At 40.9% G+C, this 19,268-nt stretch overlaps 1 protein-coding gene across 1 annotated transcript in view; it reads left to right on the forward strand.

Annotated features, from left to right (window-relative positions):
• XXYLT1 (xyloside xylosyltransferase 1) overlaps positions 1-18,582 on the forward strand; it is a 268,169-nt gene extending 249,587 nt beyond the window's left edge. The window contains exon 4 of the mRNA XM_044289028.1: positions 15,393-18,582. Coding sequence (XP_044144963.1) covers positions 15,393-15,786 — 394 coding nt within the window. The 3' untranslated portion in view covers positions 15,787-18,582. The remainder of the gene's footprint in view (positions 1-15,392) is intronic.
• The last annotated feature ends 686 nt before the right edge of the window (positions 18,583-19,268 follow it).

Consider the following 19,268-nt stretch of genomic DNA (forward strand, 5'->3'; position numbering starts at 1 on the left):
TGAGGCCTAGCTTGAATGGGACTGAGCTGCACTTAGGCCATGTGATGAACATGGCGTCACTGGCTTAGGAAGAGGCAGCAGCGCTCACCAGAACACCACGGTCTTTTCAAACAGCTGATCGGAGGGGGTGCCAAAAGTTGGACCCCTACAATCAGATACTGATCACTTAAACACTTGGACAACTTCTTTAAGCCCAAACCAAGCAAGCTGTGAAAAACTTTTTCCCTGCTCGTCTCCGCAATGTCAGCCTTGAGATTGACAGTGCCTCTGCCATGGATATTAAAAACACTCAGGTTAAATTCGTCCCACAGTCGCAAAAAAATCCATCTAAGGGCTCATGCAAACGAACATATGCCTTCCGAGACATATGGTCCTGGAGCGGCAGCGATCATGTGCACGGGAGCGCACAGCATCATAGGTTACTATGGCGCTGTGCACTTTGGGGCCATCCATAGGACTACTGTCCCACAGTCATGATCGTTGCCGCTCCAGGATATATGGCTCGCTCATGGATCATATGTCTCAGAAGGCATATGTTCGTGTGCATAAGCCCTTAGATGGATTTTTTGGCGACTGTCACAATATGTTGCATTGTGACACCATTGATTGGTGTAACTTTAACCTTTTTGTTGTGTGACTTTTGTCATTGTGTAGCCAAACCCTAACAGAGAAAGGTGGGCTAACCTGAAGCTTCCTGCCCCTTCATATTTTCTCTGCCTGGGAAGTGCAATACTTATACAAAAGTATGCCTGATGGTGTTCAATACCCCATAATGAGAAAGTGGAAACAAAAACTTTGCTAATTTATTGAAAAGGAAAACTAAAATCTTGCATTGACATTCAGACCCTTTAATACCTAGTTGAAGCACCTTTGGCAGTGACTACAGGCTCCAGTCTTGTTGGGTATGATGCCACAAGGTTTGCATACCTCGATTTGGTGATTTTCTGCCATCTTTCTATTGTGGATCCTCTCAAGCTATGTGAGATTGGATGGAGACCATCTGTGGACAGCCGTTTTCTACTTTCTCCAGAGATGTTAATTTGTGTTCAAGTCTGGGATTTGTCCCTAAGCCACTCCTATGTTGTCTTGGCTATGTGCTTAGGGTCTTTGTCTTGATGGAAGGTAAACCTTTGACCCCGTCTGAGAACCAGAGCACTCTGGAACAGGTTTTCATTAAGAATATCTCTGAATTTTGCTCCATTCAGCTTTCCCTCAACACTGACTAGTCTCCCTGTTTCAGCTGCTGGAAAACAGCCCTACAACATGATGCTGCCACCAGCATGTTTCACTGTATGGATGGTATTTGGTACGTGATGCCTGGTTTCTGCCTTACATGATGCTTACAATTGAGGCCAAAAAGTTCAATCTTGGTTTCATTAGAGCAGAGAATCTTGTTTCTTACTGTCTGAGAGTCCTCTAGGTGCTCTTTTGCAAACTACTGGTGGGCTTTCATGTGTCTTCTACTGAGGAGAGGCTTCTGGTGGAGTGCTGCAGTAATGAAAGCGCGGGGCCTGGAAGAAAACCAGGGATCGGTGACTATAGCCAGCACTAAGTCACCTCTCTCTGTGCGTCCTGCATACTAAAGAGCGCTTCCATAATGAAATAGCTCATTAGTATTTGCTTTATAAGACGCATTGCCATTTGTCCTCCGCTTTTGGGTGGGGGGGGGGAGTGTGTCTTATAAAGTGAGAAATACGGTATATACTCTTCAATATTTTCCTATATAAGACTGAACTGCTGTGTTCTTCATTATAACTGTGTAACAGGAATCAGTCTAATCGTCGCCATCATGTGTGATTATAGAGAGTGTGTCACTGAAGCCTGATTCAGTCTGTTGCTATGCAACAGGCCCACATGTTGTAGAATATATATATCTAACTTCCAGAAACATCTATGGAAGTGGTAGTCAAGGATTAGAAAATCATGGCTGCTTTCTTCCAGAAAATGGTGTCACACCTGTCCACAGGATGTGTGTGATATTGCAGCTTAACCCCCATTTTATTTCAATAGACACAACCCATGGACAGGCGTGGCCCTCGTGCTTTTATTCCTGGACGACCCCTTAAAGGGAACCTGTCACCGGGATATTGTGCATAGAGCTGAGGACATGGGTTGCTAGATGGCCACTAGCACATCCTCAATACCCAGTCCCCATAGCTCTGTGTGCTTTTATTGTGTAAAAAACCTGATTTGATACATATGCAAATTAACCTGAAATGAGTCCTGTCCCTGACTCATCTCACGTCCAGGACTCATCTCAGGTTAATTTGCATATGTATCAAATTGTTTTTTTTACACAATAAAAGCACACAGAGCTATGGGCACTGGGTATTGCGGATGTGCTAGCTGCCATCTAGCAACCCATGTCCTCAGCTCTATACACAAAATGCCGGTGACAGGTTCCCTTTAAATTGAACACATGGGAAACTTTAGTTTTGAGTGGTGACTTTTAACGTTTTGTATGGATTGAATACAATACTTTTACTAATACTACTGTATTTACGCTATAAATAGCATGATCTAAAAGGGGGAAGGACCATGGGGGAGATTTATCAAAACTGGTGCAAAAGGAAACTGGTTTAGTTGCCCATAGCAACCAATCGGCTTCCGCCTTTCATTTTTCATAGCTCCTAGGGGCATAGTTGCTAGGGGAAACTAAGTTAGTTTTCCTTTGCACCAGTTTTGATACATCTCCCCCAATATCTTGGAGCGAGTTTTCTGTCCGGATGTGATGCGTGTATTGAACACACAGCGTCTGCACTGGATCCCGACCCATTCATTTCAAAGGGTCTGTGCACCTCATCTTTGCGTTCAAGAAAACTCGCAGCATGTATATTGTGCACGTTTCACGCAGCCCTGACCCTATAGAAATGAATACAATCTGGATAAAATACGTTTTTCGCTGGGAGATATAGATTGTTATTCTTCAGTTTTTTGTTTTTTTTTTTTTACTAACAATCTGTGTGAAAGAGGCCTAAGTCTGATCATGTTGTTTGATAGGAGATGGCATTAAACTATATGTACTAATGTGTGAGCAAGAATTAAAGGGGTTTTTCCGAGATTTTGATATTGATGGCCTATCTTCAGAATAGGTCATCATTATCAGATCTGATAACTGATGGTCAGCTATTTGAAGAGGTCATGGTGCTCCGTGGCCTCTTCCTAGGCCAATGACATCATGTTTATTGGTCACATGGCCAGGGTGCGTCTTAGTCCAATGGACAGCGCTGTGCTTGGTAAGCTGCGAGGAGGTAGCAGTGCTCACCGGAGTGCTGTGGCCTCCTCAAACAGCTGATCAGCAGGGTGTCAGACCCCGATCAGATATTAATGACTTATCCTGAGGTCATCAGTATCAAACACCCAGAAAACCCCATTAAGCAGAGAATATTGTTGACGTCAAAAGCATGAATAATAAAGGGAATCTGTCAATACAATCTTGTACTATTATCTACAGTAATATATTGGAAATAAGGAGTCTAGGTAACTATTTACTGTTTTGGGCCCTACTAACCAAGTGTTTTTCTTCTTTTTTTCATCATCAGAGCTATAACTTTTTTATTTTGCCATCTATGTAGCTGTATGATGGCTTGCTTTTTGTGGGACAAATTGTATTTTTAATTGGTGCCATTTTTGGGTACACATAACTTTTAAATTAATGTTTAATAAAACAGCAATACTGCCATTGAGTTTTTATGTTATAAATTTAGGGACATTTATTTTTCATCATAAATAACATATCTTTATTCTCTGGGTCAGTATGATTACAGCAATTCCAAATACATATTTTCATATTTTTTTTTTTACGTTTTACTAATTTTGTGCAATAAAATCTTGCCTTCCGAGATTTTTCTTTTTTTTTCCCTTTCTATATCGTTGTGTGAGGGCCTGATTTTTGCTGGACGACTTATAGTTATTATTGGTATCATTTTGGGGTAAATAACACTTTTTGATCACTTGTTATTAAGTTTTTTGTGGTGGTGACTATAAATGAGCTATGCTGGCATTTTCTCATGATGTTCACCGTAGGGCATACTTTACATGATATTGGTGTAGTGCGGGTCGTTACGGATGCGATGATACAAAACGTGGGGGAGATTTCAATGAAAAAAATTGCAAAAATAAAAAAGTGTATTTTCAATGGAAAAATGTTTTTTTTATTGGATTTTTTAATTTAATAAATGTTTTTTTTTTAACCACTTAATAGTCCCTCAAGAGGACTATAACAGGCTTTTTTTGATTGCTTCTAAAATACAATGCACTATCCCTATACATTTTAACGTCAGTGATATAATAACATTGACCAGCAGGCTGCGCCTCCTGGGAAACGCTCATGGCAGGCTTGGAGCCTACACCAGGTCCCAACCTGCTTTTACACACATCCGCACCCCGTTTTGCACGGTGCTGATGAGAGACGAGGGAGTACGCTCCCTCTATCACCGCTGACATGTGGCGGGCACCATTGCTAACGGCATGTAAGGGGTTAAATAGCCTGGATCGGAACTTCTGTCAGTCTGGGCTGTGAGAGCCAAGCCCCTGCTCTATGCTGCACGGGGGACCCATGCAGCACTTAGACTGGGTCGCACATTGTCAGGACTATTATGTTAGCACAGCAGTCCAGACTGTGTATTTCAGCCTATCTTTCCCTGCTGACAGTGAAGGAACAGGGGCAGTAGGACAATAAAAATTGGCAGTCTGGACTCCTCTACGGTACTACCCATGTATTACTGCAGATTGTAGTCCAGAATTGGGGTGACAGGTTGCCTTTAAAATGTACTGACCCATATAATTGTAGCCCGTCTGATCATTATAAAGTTGAGTCTAGCTATTGTCGTGTACTGTGGAGATCATCTATAGAGTGAACAGGGGCTTTGGTGCCATGAAGGTCAGAAGTGCTGCAGCGGTTCAGTCTTACGGAAACATGCTGGCATTTCCTGCTTATGAGACAGTGTCGCCATGAGGCTGCTAGAAGCAGTATGACCTGATTTCACACGAGCTGACCTAGACATGGCTCATATCTGTACCTTGCCTCTGCAAAATGCTGCCTCAACTATATTTGTCCTTTCAATTATATGAATTGCAATTAGAAGAGATCTGTAAAGCAAACCGTCTCGCAGCAGAGTGTCTATTCACAGACAGTGACTGTTTTAGTGTTTATTTTTTAGATGCCAACTCAGTTAGTCCTCATGCACACAACCGTTTTTCAGGTCCGCATCCGAGCTGCCGTTTTTTGCGGCTCAGGTGCGGACCCATTTACTTCAATGGGGCCTCCAAATATGCGGACAGCACTCCGTGTGCTGTCCGCATCCGTTGCACCGTTCCATGGCCCTGGAAAAAATGTATAGCATGTGCTATTCTTGTCCGTTTTGCGGACAAGAATAGGCATGTCTAGAACGGGCCGCCCGTTCCGTTCCGCAAATTTCTGAAGGCACATGGACGGCTTCCGTTTTTTTGCGGATCCGTGGTTTGCAGACCGCAGAAAACGGCACGGTCGTGTGCATGAGGCCTTAATTGAATGAAAGTGATGTGTTTCAGCTGGGAATCTGTGACGGTATATCAACCCCACTAATCTGATTACTAATTATCAGTGATGGCCAGTTCGCATTGTTCGCCCGCGAACACATGCAGGCTGCCATCTTTTTTCACAAGTCCGGTGAGGCACAGGTAAGCCCTTACCTGTGCCGCAAACCGGTCTGAAAACAAATGCGGTCACCGGGAGCAGGCAGTTCCGAGAACAGCCCGATGAAGGTCCGCGGTGGCTGTTCTCGGAACTGCCTGCTCCCGCTGACCGCATGTGTTTTCATACCGTCTCGCACATGGGCACTATCATAAAGTGTGAAGATGTCAGATACCAGCGTTATACAGACTAGAACCATTAGAGGGGTCAGGAAAAGGCTTGTGTCCTTTCCACCGAGGTCACACATGAAGCCCCTATCTTGCAATATACATCAAAGAAATAAGTGGACAAATCCATGTTTGAGCCACGTGCTTCCTCCTGAGAACTCAGGCCTTGTACGTTCTTCCATGGTATCAAATTCCCATAGATCCCAGCTCAGTAACAGGGAGCAATTATATAACTCCATCTATCCTGCCACTACCTCCGCCATGTTTTGTACGCACGTGTGTGGGAAATTCGGACGGAGTGGATGGGGGTAATATGAAATTGCTAAGGTGAATAATACAAAGATTATGAAGCAGACTTGGTTTCTAGCAAGTGGTCATAAAACCTGTCATAAAAGGTAATTACCATATTTCCTGGCCTCTTCTGACATCACAGGTGGGGAGATGATACTGACCCTTTTTAACACATGCATGGAGAAAAGCAAACTGTCTTTTCTTTGGGGATCACTAGTAGGGGTGGGCGATATAGGCGATATGAATTTGGGCCACGATATGTATTTTCGCCATATCGCCGGACCGCGATATGATCATTTTCTCCTGAGCCGGCCGGCACAGCGGAGGGAGGAGGAGGGGGGGAGGAGGGAGGATGAGGGAGTGTGCGCGGCTGCCTCTGAACACCAATGAGGACAGAGTAGGAGGAGGAGGGGAGGAACTGTGGCCACTGCGCCACCAATGAATGTGCCCGCCATATCCCACAGGGTCAGGGTCCCCCTCCTCCCCCCCCCATCATTGGTGGCAGTTTGCAGTTCCGATCGGAGCCCCAGCAGTGTAATGCTGGGGCTCCGATCGGTTACCATGGCAGCCAGGAGTCACGCTACTGAAGTCCTGACTGCCATGGTATGTTAGTGAGCAGAGAGCAGCGCATTATACTCACGTGCGCTGTGGCCGCCGGTCGCTCCTTCTTCTGTCTGTGCGGCGGATTGCTAATGCTTACAGCCGCACAGACCTATGAGAAGGAGCGACCAGCGGCCACAGCGCACGTGAGTATAATGCACTGCTGGGGCTCCGATCGGAACTGCAAACTGCCACCAATGATGGGGGGGGGGAGGGGGACTCTGTGGCCACTGCCACCAATGATTAATACTGGGGAGGGAGGGAGTGGGGGGGGGGGTTGCGTTACCAGAGGGGGCAGATCAGAGGCTGGGGGGGGCAGATAAGAGGTGGGGGGGCAGATCAGAGGTGGGGGGGCAGATAAGAGGCGGGGGGCAGATCAGAGGCGGGGGGGCAGATCAGAGGCGGGGGGGCAGATCAGAGGCTGGGGGGGGCAGATCAGAGGCTGGGGGAGGCAGATCAGAGGCTGGGGGAGGCAGATCAGAGGCTGGGGTGCACATGAGAGACTGGGGGGCACAGGAGAGGCTGGCACAAAACACAGGGCAGCAGGGAGAGTGTAAAGTCCTATTCACCCTAATAGAGCTCTATTAGGGTGAATATGACAAGAGTTCTAGCCCTTAAGGAGGCCAATAGTTAATAAATAAAAAGTAAAAAAAAAAAAAAGTTTAAACACCCCCCCAATATATCGCAATATATATCGCATATCGCACATGCCTAAAATTATATTGCAATATAGATTTTAGGCCATATCGTCCACCCCTAATCACTAGCTTGATGGATTGACCAATATTTCTGCTTTCCCAAGCAACCGGACTTAACCGTTGCGTAACGTATTAAGTTCTGTTTTTATTCCTTTTATTTTACAAACTGTTATTTTGCACTGTGTTTATATGTCTGTATATTATATGTTATATTTTCTCTGCTAGCCCCATTGTTTGTACGCACTGTCCTTTTTTTGTATTAATCCCTTCAGGACCCTGCCATTTTTCACCTTAAGGACCAGGCCATTTTTTGCAAATCTGACGTGTCACTTTGTGGTGATAACTTCCAGGCCATTCTGAGATTGTTTTCTCGTCACATATTGTACTTCATGACCGTGGTAAAAAAATAAAAAATGTATTTCTAAAAAAATCCAAATTTACCAAAAATTTAGAAACGTTTGCAAATTTCCAAATTTCAATTTCTCAACTTTTATAATAGATAGTAATACCTCCAAAAATAGTTATTACTTTACATTCCCCATATGTCTACTTCATGTATGGATCATTTTGTGAATGCCATTTTATTTTTTGGGGACGTTAGAAGGCTTAGAAGTTTAGAAGCAAATCTTGAAATTTTTCTGAAAATTTCCAAAACCCACTTTCTAAGGATCAGTTGAGGTCTAAAGTCACTTTGTGAGGCTTACATAATAGAAACCACCCAAAAATGACCCCATTTTAAAAACTACACCCCTCAAGGTATTCAAAACTGATTTTACAAACTTTGTTAACCCTTTAGGTATTCCACAAGAATTAATGGAAAATAGAGATAAAATTTCACTTTTGGCAGATTTTCTGGCAGTTTACAGAAACACCCCATATGTGGTCGTAAACTGCTGTACGGGCACACGGTATTGCGCAGAAGGAAAGGAACGCCACATGGTTTTTGGAAAGCAGATTTCACTGGGATAATTTTCAGCTGCCATGTCACATTTAGGCCTCTTTCACAGTACCGCTTTTTTTTTCATTTGTGGGAAGTTTTTTGCGTTCCGTATACGGTCCGTATACGGAACCATTCATTTCAATGGTTCCGCAAAAAAAAGGAATGCATTCCGTTTCCGTATTTCCATATAACCCTTTAGATGTTCCACAAGAATTAATGGAAAATAGAGATGAAATTTCAGAATTTCACTTTTATGGCAGATTTTCCATTTTAATCCATTTTTCTCCACTAACAAAGCAAGGATTAACAGGCAAACAAAACTCAATATTTATTGCCCTGATTCTGTAGTTTTCAGAAACACCCCATATGTGGTCGTAAACTGCTTTACGGGCACACGGCATTGCGCAGAAGGAAAGGAATGCCATGTGGTTTTTGGGAGGCAAATTTCACTGGGATAATTTTAAGCTGCCATGTCCCATTTGAAGACCCCCTGACGCACACCCCTAGAGTAGAAGCTCCAAAAAAGTGACCCCATTCTGGAAACTACGGGATAAGGTGGCAGTTTTGTTGGTACTATTTTAGGGTACGTATGATTTTTGGTTGCTCTATATTACACTTTTTGTGAGGCAAAGTATTAAAAAAATAGCTGTTTTGGCACTGTTTTTACTTTTTTTGTTTACATCATTCATCTGACAGGTTAGATCATGTGGTATTTTTATAGAGCAGGGTGTTACGGACGCGACAATACCAAATATGACAATTTTACACTTTACATAATAAAGCATTTTTGAAAAAAATATGATTTTATTAGTGTCTCCACATTATGAAAGCCATAGTTTTTTTATTTTATTTTTATTTTTTTGGGCTATTGTCTTTTGAATGGGTTCATTTTTTTTTCGAAATGAGATGACTATTTGACACTACACCCCCCCTGTCACTTATTAACCCCCTGATCACCCCATACAGACTCCCTGATCACCCCCCTGTCAGGCTCCATTCAGACGTCCGTATGTGTTTTGCGGATCCACAGATCCGCAAAACACGGACACCGGCAATGTGCTTTCCGCATTTTGCCAGAACTATATTATATAATTGCGGACAAGAATAGGACATGTTCTATAGGCTCTACAAAAAACGGATTTTATTTTTTTATCAAAGACATGTAGCACAATAAATTCTGACACAAACTTGTATAGAAATGTAATTATATCTGAACAATTTTACCAGAAAAAGTTAAAAATACACTTTTTTTTTAGAAAATTGCGGTCTATTTTGATTAATATCATAAAAACGAAAAATGTCAGCAGCAATCAAATACCACCAAAAGAAAGCTGTATTTGTGAGAAGAAAAGGAGGTAAAAATTTTTGGGTGCCAAGTTGCATGACCGAGCAATAAACCGTTAAAGTTGTGAAGTGCCCATTTGTAAAAAAAGGGCCTGGTCACTAGGGGGTCTAAACTTGTGGTCCTTAAGTGGTTAAATTGGTACTAGTCATACTTTATTTTCCCAGCCACAGGTAAAGATTGGGATAGATTGCGCTTTCACAGCAGTTTTTACTGCAGGAAATAGCTGGGCTCAGGCTTCGGGACTCCTACTATGAAACCATGTATTCATCCAGTCCCTTTAATAATGGAATGTTCATATGATATAGGAAAAACATCATTTTGGATTTGTGACTGCATAGTAGATTGCCTAATAGACAAGTCAGATTTTGGCAAGTTCGTGTTGTGCTCTACTTTATTTTAGTGTGAGTTGTGAGTCACAACTTTGTTTAATTACCGGAATATCCTGATAGTTTGTGCCGTATGTTTCTCATTTATGGGAAATTATTGTGCAATACTTGTACATATTTACGGGGATGTTAGAAGAAACCAATTCCACAAATGGTCTCTGTTTCTAATGTTTTTGTTCCTATTTGATTTGTTTTTCCATGTTTAGTTTTATTTTATTTTTTCTGTGCTAGTAGTTGTCTGGGTTAAGGAACCATTTCCTTTTTGGAAATGTTTCCATCCTTCAGCTTCACAGTGTGACATCCTGATCAAGCACATTTCTCTTGTGGATACTTTTCTTTCTCATTTTAAAGGAATTGTCTCCAGAATACAATGTAACGTTCTTGAAGGGAATCAAAAATCATTTCTGGTAGAGATTGGCACTGATGTGCTTTTATGAGTTGCTGTTGAAGCATCTATAGTGGTGTATGACAGTTCGAAAACCCTTCAAAATTTTCTAGATTTCTGCATAAAATTAACCTAAAACTGCATCAGATTGTCACACAAGTCCTAGAAGTAGATAAAGATCACATGAGTCAAAAATATTACACTTGGTCATTTATTTATTGAGGAAAATGATCCAATATCACATATCTGTGAGTGGCAAAATATGTGAACATTTAGGATTTGCAGATAATTAATTTTAAAGTGACATTTTTAGGCTACTTTCACACTCGCGTTTGGTGCGGATCTGTCATGGATCTGTACAGACGGATCCGTTCAGAATGGATCCGTTTGTATTATCATAGCCAAGACGGATCCGTCTTGAACACCATTGAAAGTCAATGGAGGACGGATCCGTTTTCTATTGTGTCATAGAAAACAGATTTGTCCCCATTGACTTACATTGTGTGTCAGAACTGATCCGTTTGGCTCAGTTTCGTCAGACTGACACCTGTCCGCCTCCAAAGCAGAATGGGGACGGAACGGAGGCAAACTGATGCATTCTGAGCGGATCCTTTTCCATTCAGAATGCATTAGGGCAAAACTGATCCGTTTTGAACCGCTAGTGAGAGCCCTGAACGGATCTCACAAACTGAAAGCTAAAACACCAGTGTGAAAGTAGCCTTGGCCAGTTGTTTTCAATCAGTAGGATAGCAATAAGGGGTGAGTGGACAACTTGTTTTATTTAACCCCTTCTACCCCGGGCCAGTTTTCGCCCTTCTGCCCACGCCATTTTTTGCAAATCTGACGTTTCACTTTCTGTGGTAATAGCTTTGGAACACTTTTATTTATCCAAGCCATTCTGAGATTGTTTTCTCGTGACACATTGTACCTTATGATAGTCATAAATTTGAGTCAATATATTTCACCTTTATTTATGAAAAAGTACCAAATTTACAATGTTGAAAAATTAGCAATTTTCTAATTTTCATTTTCTCTGCTTTTAAAATAGAAAGTGATACCTCCTAAAATATTTATTACTTAACATTCCCCATATTTTTAGTGTATGTTGGCATCATTTTGTAAATGTCATTTAATTTTTTTAGGACGTTAGAAGGCTTAGAATTTTAGAAGCAATTCTCAAAATTGTAAGTCACTTTGTGGGGCTTACATAGTGGAAACCCCCCATAAATGACTCCATTGTAGAAACTACACCCCTTGAGTTATTCAAAACGGATTTTACAAAGTTTGTTAACCCTTTAGGTGTTCCACAAGAATTATAGGAAAATGGAGATGAAATTTCAAGATTTCACTTTTTGGGCAGATTTTCCATTTTAATCAATTTTTTTTTCTTTAACACATCTAAGGTTAACAGCCAAACAAAACTCAATATTTATTACCTTGATTCTGCGGTTTACAGAAACACCCCACATGTTCCCTTACAAACTTATGTAAGGGAACACGGCAGGGCGCAGAAGAAAAGGAGAACCATATGATTTTTGGAAGGCAGATTTTGCTGGACTGTTTTTTAGATGCCATATCCCATTTGAAGCCCCCCTGATGCACCCTTACAATAGAAACTCCCAAAAATTGACCCCATTTTGGAAACCAGGGGATAAGGTGCCAGTTTTATTGGTACTATTTTGGGGTACATATGATTTTTAATTGCTCTATAGAGCAGGTTGTTACGGACACAATTATATTTCTTTGTTTCAGTTTTACATAAAAAAGCATTTTTTTTAAAAAAAATTGTTTTTGTGTCTCCATTTTCTGAACGCCTTATTTTTTTTTTTCTGCTGATCATCTTGTGCTTGGGGCTAGTTTTTTGCAGGAAGAGTTGACTTTTTTTGTACCATTTTTGGGTACATATGATTTTTTGATCATTCATTATTACACTTTATGGGGCAAGGTGACCAAAACATTGGTTGGCACAGCTTTTATTTATTTATTTATTTATTTTTACAACGTTCACCTGAGGGGTTATGTCATGTGACATTTTTATAGAACAGATTGTTACGGATGTGGCAATACCTAATATGTATACTATTTATTAAAGTTTTACGCAATAAAAGCATTCTTGAAACAAAAGAAATATGTTTTAGTGTCTCCATAGTCTGAGAGCCATAGCTTGTCTATTTTTTGACCGATTTTAATTTGCGGGATGAGGTGACGGTTTGAAGTGGTGAAGACGGCCACACGAAGGCCATCTACTGTCTGGAACTGTTGTCCATTTGTAAACTTCCTTTGCCATCCATCCCCAAAGGTTCTCAATTAGATTTAGATCAGGGGAACACGCAGGATGGGCCAAAAGAGTGATGTTATTCTCCTGGAAGAAGTCCCTTGTCCTGCGGGCATTGTGTACTGTAGCGTTGTCCTGTTGAAAAACCCAGTCGTTACCACACAGACGAGGGCCTTCAGTCATGAGGAATGCTCTATACAACATCTGGACATAGCCAGCGGCCGTTTGACTCCCCTGCACTTCCTGTAGCTCCATTGTTCCACTGAAGGAAAACGCACCCCAGACCATTATGGTGCCCCCTCCACTGTGGCGCGTAGAAAACATCTCAGGTGGGATCTGCATGTCATGCCAATAATGTTGGAAACCATTAGGACCATGAAGGTTACATTTTTTTCTGATCAGAGAATAAAACTTTCTTACACCTTTGAATGTCCCATGTTTGGTGCTCTTTTGCAAAGTCCAAACAAGCAGTTCTGCGGCGTTCAAGGAGACAAGGTCTTTGAAGACATTTTTTGTTTTTGAAGCCCTTCAGTCTCAGATGCCATCTGATGGTTATGGGGCTGTGGTCAGCACCAGTAAGGGCCTTAATTTGGGTTGAGTGTCTTGACGGACAGCCAATTGGATCCTCCGGGTCAGTGCTGATGAAATTTTTTGGGGTCTTCCACTTGACTTTTTTGTTCCATAACCCTCAGGATCATTTAAGGAATTCCAAATGACTGTCTTACTGCGTCCCACCCCAGCAGCGATGGCGCGCTGTGAGAGACCCCTGCTTATGCAGTTCAACAACCCGACCACGTTCAAAAAGGGAGAGTTTTTTTGCCTTTGCCATCACAACGTGTGACTACCTGACAGAAAATGACAATGGATCCACATCTTTACACAGATTTGGCCTTTTAAAGGCACGTGGTCCTAAACTTTTGATCAACTGAAAAACAGCCTTTTTCAGTTTAATCGTTATTTTCAATTAATTGAATGCTCAAAAAATGTTTTGTCTCACTCCCATTTCTTCTTGTTGCATGTTGAAGCTCTACTTGGAACCTTGTTGAGATCCAACAATGTAAAATGTGATTTTTTGCAATTTTTCAAGTGGTATTAAACTTTCGATCAGGACTGTAACAGTTAGGTGAGACAACCTCTTTAAGGTCGGCTATGACTGCACTATACCATGGCTGTGAAACGCCCCATGTCGTCTTCCCCTGTGTTACATAGCGGGCTTCCAGGAACGTGCATCTGTGCACACATTAGTCTTCTTGTGTTCTCCACCATCTTAGACCGAAGGACGCTCCCTGTCATGCTGGATCATAGAATAAAGGGCTTAGTGTCTCCTATTGACACATTGACAACAAGTGAATGTACATTTGATGTCATGTTTCAAGCTGACATGCGCTCTGGGTAATTTAGAATGCTTAGACCGTGTGTCACTATGGTCCAGATTCTCCATGCTTATTGCCATAAGAGCCACAGGTATTAAAAATTGTCTTTATTTTACAGATGCTTCTGCTTTTGCATCTCTTCTATTATCACTATGTTGCCTAAAGCCACAGTCACCTACTTTATTCTATAGATGCTACATTATGCAATGTTAATTCATTCCAGTCTATGGCACAAGTGATCTAACTATCAAATTTTAAAGTTCCCTAAGGGGACTTAATATAAGTGTGTGTGTGGTTGTCTGTGTGTGTATATATATATATATATTACCAACAATAAAACAAATAAACAAAAATCATTAGCATTGCTGCATCCTAAAATGTCATAATGGAAAAAAAACTAATCAAATGGCTGATTTGCAAGTTTTTTTTTTTTTCTTGCTTCACCTCCCAAACAAAAACGAAATAAAAAGTGATCAAAAGTCATACACACAAATGGTAAATGATCGACCTGCAAAAAAGGGGACCTCACGCAGCTCCGTAGAAGTAAAACAACGTAAATATAAAATGGTTATCGGGGTCAGAGTATGACGATGCAAAGAAAAAAAAAATTTTTCCAAAGTTTTTATTTTTTTAGTATTAAAATACAAAAACTATATAAATTAAGGTAACAGGTCAGTTTTACAACATAGGGAACGCCATAAAAGCAAAACCCATAAAACTATGGTAGAATTGCATTTTTTTCCAATTCCATCCCATTTGGAATTTCTTTTCTGGTTTCCCACTACATTTTATGCAATATTAAATGGTGCAATGAGAAAGTACAACTTGTCTCTCAAATAAAGCAAGCCCTCATACAGCTATATGAATGGAAAATTAATAAAGTTATTTCTCCAGGAAGGAAAGGAGAAGAAAAAATGCAAAAAACAAAACATCCCAGGGTTTTTGAAGGGATAATGATTTGAATTGTGAACCCTAAAAAATGTATCTATTATTCTTTCCTCTTTATTGAGTCTCCGTCCCCAATATGTGTGAGGTTTGAATTTAAAGGTGAGCTTTATTTGTTGAAATATGAAAAGTAAAAAAAAAACTGACATTGTAGTTATTCTTGCGGAATTGATTGATATTTTATTAAAAAAGTAAAATTAATATTTTAGCATTTATGAAGTTAATGATCAATTTTGAATATCACATTTATGAAGTTAATGATCAATTTTGAATATCTTAACAAATTGCTTTCTCTTTTTTTTCTCACCAACAGACATACTTTTTGGCAGTACCGTCGTGAAAACCCAAACACCAAAGTTGGAGGTCCTCCACCAGATGGGATGCCTGGATTTAACAGTGGAGTGATGCTGCTGAACCTAGAAGCCATGCGACAGTCCAAACTTTACAACCAGCTGTTAGAACCCAATGCAGTGCGCCTACTTGCAGAAAAATATCATTTCAAAGGTCATTTGGGAGATCAAGACTTCTTCTCCATGATTGGGATGGAGCATCCAGAACTGTTTTATGTTCTAGACTGTGGCTGGAATAGGCAGCTGTGCACCTGGTGGAAAGATCAGGGCTATGCTGACATCTTCGACCTATATTACAAATGTGAAAGTCACATCAGAATTATCCATGGTAATTGCAATACTCCAATTCCCGAATAATAGGGCTCAGGGTTATTTAGAGATGGAAAAATCAGTGGTTAAGTATGCTATGCTATTTCACAAAAAAGGGTTGGACATTTATATATATTTAAACTTTTTATGATGTAAAAAAAAAAAATCAAGAAGGTCCAACTAGATGTGGCATGGTGTTTTCTAGGGAAGAGCGAATCAATTTCGGATGAAGCATCCGAAGTCGAATCGCATAAAATTTTGTTCTAATACTTTACGGAGCAGGAGCTCCGTACAGTATTAGAATGTATTGGCTCAGATGAGCCAAAGTTATTGCTTCGCAAAGTCTCGTGAGACTTCGCACAGTAACTTCATAAATTAAGTTGTGCTGTAAAAAAACATTTCCAAACTCAGGTTCAGTTCCAAGGTGCCACTTGGAACCGAATCAGAGTTTCGGAGCCAACACATTATAATACTGTACAGAGCTCCTGCTCCATGCAGTATTAGAACAAAGTCTTATGTGAATCGACTTTGGATGTTTCATCCGAAGTCGATTCGCTCATTCCTAGTGTTTCCCATGGTTTACATTTCCATGAATTAATAATTGGATTTATTTTCTCTTTTAATAGTAGGGAACTCTTGGAAAACTGTTCAAATTATATAGAAATATACTTTTAACCAGAACTCTTTGGATTGATGAAAATCGTTCCTGAAATGTTTATAAAATGTGCCAATCCCTAAATGACACATTAAATGAATACCTTATGTTGACTTGCAGAAGCATACTGTCAAATACAACAGAAAAAACAGTCTATGCTCTGCCAAAGCTGCACAGATCTTAGGTAAATTTCAATAACCACTTGCTTTAAAGAATCATACTATTACTATTTTGTGTTTACAGATATGGAGCATAGGTAGAGGTCTTTAACCAGACCTCAGGTATGAAAGGTTTTTGTGGTACTAGAACTTGTCTAGAAATATTGATTCTTTCCTCTAAAAATTGATTGACATTTCTATTCTCTAAAGGGGTTGTCTGGGTTCAGAGCTAAACCCGGAAATGACCAGAATTTCATGCTCTGATGCTCTCCTTTGCCCTGCATTTTTTGGTGTTCCGGTGACGAACCAGGCTCTCCTCCGGGCTGCCAGGCAGAGCCTTCTGCCCAGCAGTGTGACCGGTGACATCACCGCCGGTGATGTAAAACAGCCTGTGATATCACCGAACACACTCCGCCCATCAGTGTGTTATAGTAAATAAAAGGGCCCTTGCCCTGCGCGATCCTGCGCAAGGCAAGGGAGAGCATCCGAGCATGAACTGCTCCGATGCTCATGTCAGTTGGGGCTGCCTGGGTGAAATTATGGGTATGTCAGGGTTCAGCTCTGAACCCGGACAACCCCTTTAAAGGGGCTTTCCAAGTGTTGTTTATTTTTATCGGTATCTGATCGGTTGGGGTCCGACACCCGGGACCCCCACCGATCAACTATTTGAGAGGGCAGCAGCGCTTGCACTAGTGCCGGAGCCTGCTCTCTGCTTACCAAGCATAGCGATGTACATTGTATGGTGGCTGTACTTGGTATCACAACACGACCCGTTCACTTCAATGGGGCTGAGCTACCCCTAGGCCATGTGACTGTTGAACATGTCGTCACTGGCCTAGGAAGAAGGTCGCAACACTACTGCAAGTGCCGCTGCCTTCTCAAACAGCTGATCGGCCGGGGTCTCGGGTGTCAGACCTTTACCGATCACACAAAGGTTAGGTCATCAGTAAAAAAAAAACGCTTGGAAAATCCCTTTGAATGAACACTTGCAGCTCCAACCATTTATATAAATGATGCACCCATTGTTGGCCCAGGGATCAGCCGTAATCGCCAGGGGAAGATTGATGTGGCTACTAATTTTGTTCACAGCGGCTGCTTTGTCAGGGGGATTCCAAGTGAGGAAACCATCTTTGATTCTCATATAACTTAAGAGGGAGTATAGACAGGAGATGTTCAGTAGGGACAACCCACTTGAATTACAGAAACAAATTTTCCTTTCTATACGGTAAATGTGCCAAATCCATATAAGATTTGCAAATCCACAGCTTAAAGGGGTTCTCAGTTTTTTTTAAATACAAATAGGCTGCATTGATGCACAGGCTTGTATTCATGACCAATACAAATAGGTCATCAATACAAACAGGCTGCACAACCCCTTTAGGGTCCATTCACACTTAATAGAAAATGCCTATTCTTGTCCGAAATTACGGACAAGAATAGGACATGTTCTATTTTTTCGGGGAACGGAATTGCGGACCCGGATGCGCCGGTCCGCAATTCTGGATCCGGGCAGCACATCGTAATTGCGAAATTGCGGACGTGTGAATGGACCCTTAATATGTTTTCCTGAAGCAAGCACCAAACATACACATAGTATGAACACAGAAAGATTTACTACTCCTGTCTAATATTTAGACAGTGTAAACTTAGACAGTCTAAAGATTTCTGGTGCACTGACAACAGTATATGTGGGCCATTTTGGATGTTAGCAACATCCTATAATATTTTTAATTTTAAGGATGGGAAAAAAATAATTACAAATTGTCTTACAGTGAAGATTATTTTGAAATAGACATCTGTTACGAATGTTAAAACTTAACAGAAACGTGCCTGTAATATATGTGTTATTTTATTTAGATGGATTGAAATGTGTCTGTATTAAATTTAAATCGGCTGCAGTGCAAATTGTATAAAACAAAATATATACTGTACTTGAAGAATTTATTTGCTATATAATGGTGCCTCTAAAATGTTGCATTTTTTTTTTGAATGTGTTGCTTATTGTTATTTTTAAATAAAAAATTAATGTTATTTTTATGTTTACTTTACTTTATTATTTTCAAATATATCTTTCTTGAACATAGATCGCTCAAGATTCATAAAGCAACATATCACTATAGGATCTCGCAGGATCCATATTAGCTGTGGCGACAAAGGAATACAATCCAAGAAAATAGGTATATAAAACAATAAAACTATAGGGAATAGTTTCAATAAAGCAACATTGTACATGCCATGCATCCAATTAGAAACCTATCTCCCCATAGGTGGGTGATGCTTGTAGATCGAGTTAAATCAACTTGTATAAACCATTTGTAAAATAGAAACCGACCCCAGGGCCTAAGGAGAGAGGATGAGAATGACACATATATGGAAAACATTATATATGCGTTCCCAAGGTATCCAGTATTTAACTTAGGAAAAGGTCAGTGGAAGAGAGAAAGTTATTAAAGCTTAATGCATTCCCATTAATCCCTGGGCCTCACCACATCCTCAATATCACTGAATTCTCCCACTAACCTCGAAAATCTGAAGAATGGATAAATTCCACTAAAGAATTCCATCTGCTATAAAACAAACCTTCCATACTATACGAATGTGCTGTAAGTTCTTCCATTCTTAACAGATGTCTGAGTTCAGACGCCCATGCACAGAGAGAGGGAGCCTCCACCTTCTTCCATTGTCGCGGAATTACCATGCGTGCTGCTACAAGAAAG

Source organism: Bufo gargarizans, chromosome 4 (genome assembly GCF_014858855.1).
Source record: "Bufo gargarizans isolate SCDJY-AF-19 chromosome 4, ASM1485885v1, whole genome shotgun sequence".
NCBI classification, from domain to species: domain Eukaryota; kingdom Metazoa; phylum Chordata; class Amphibia; order Anura; family Bufonidae; genus Bufo; species Bufo gargarizans.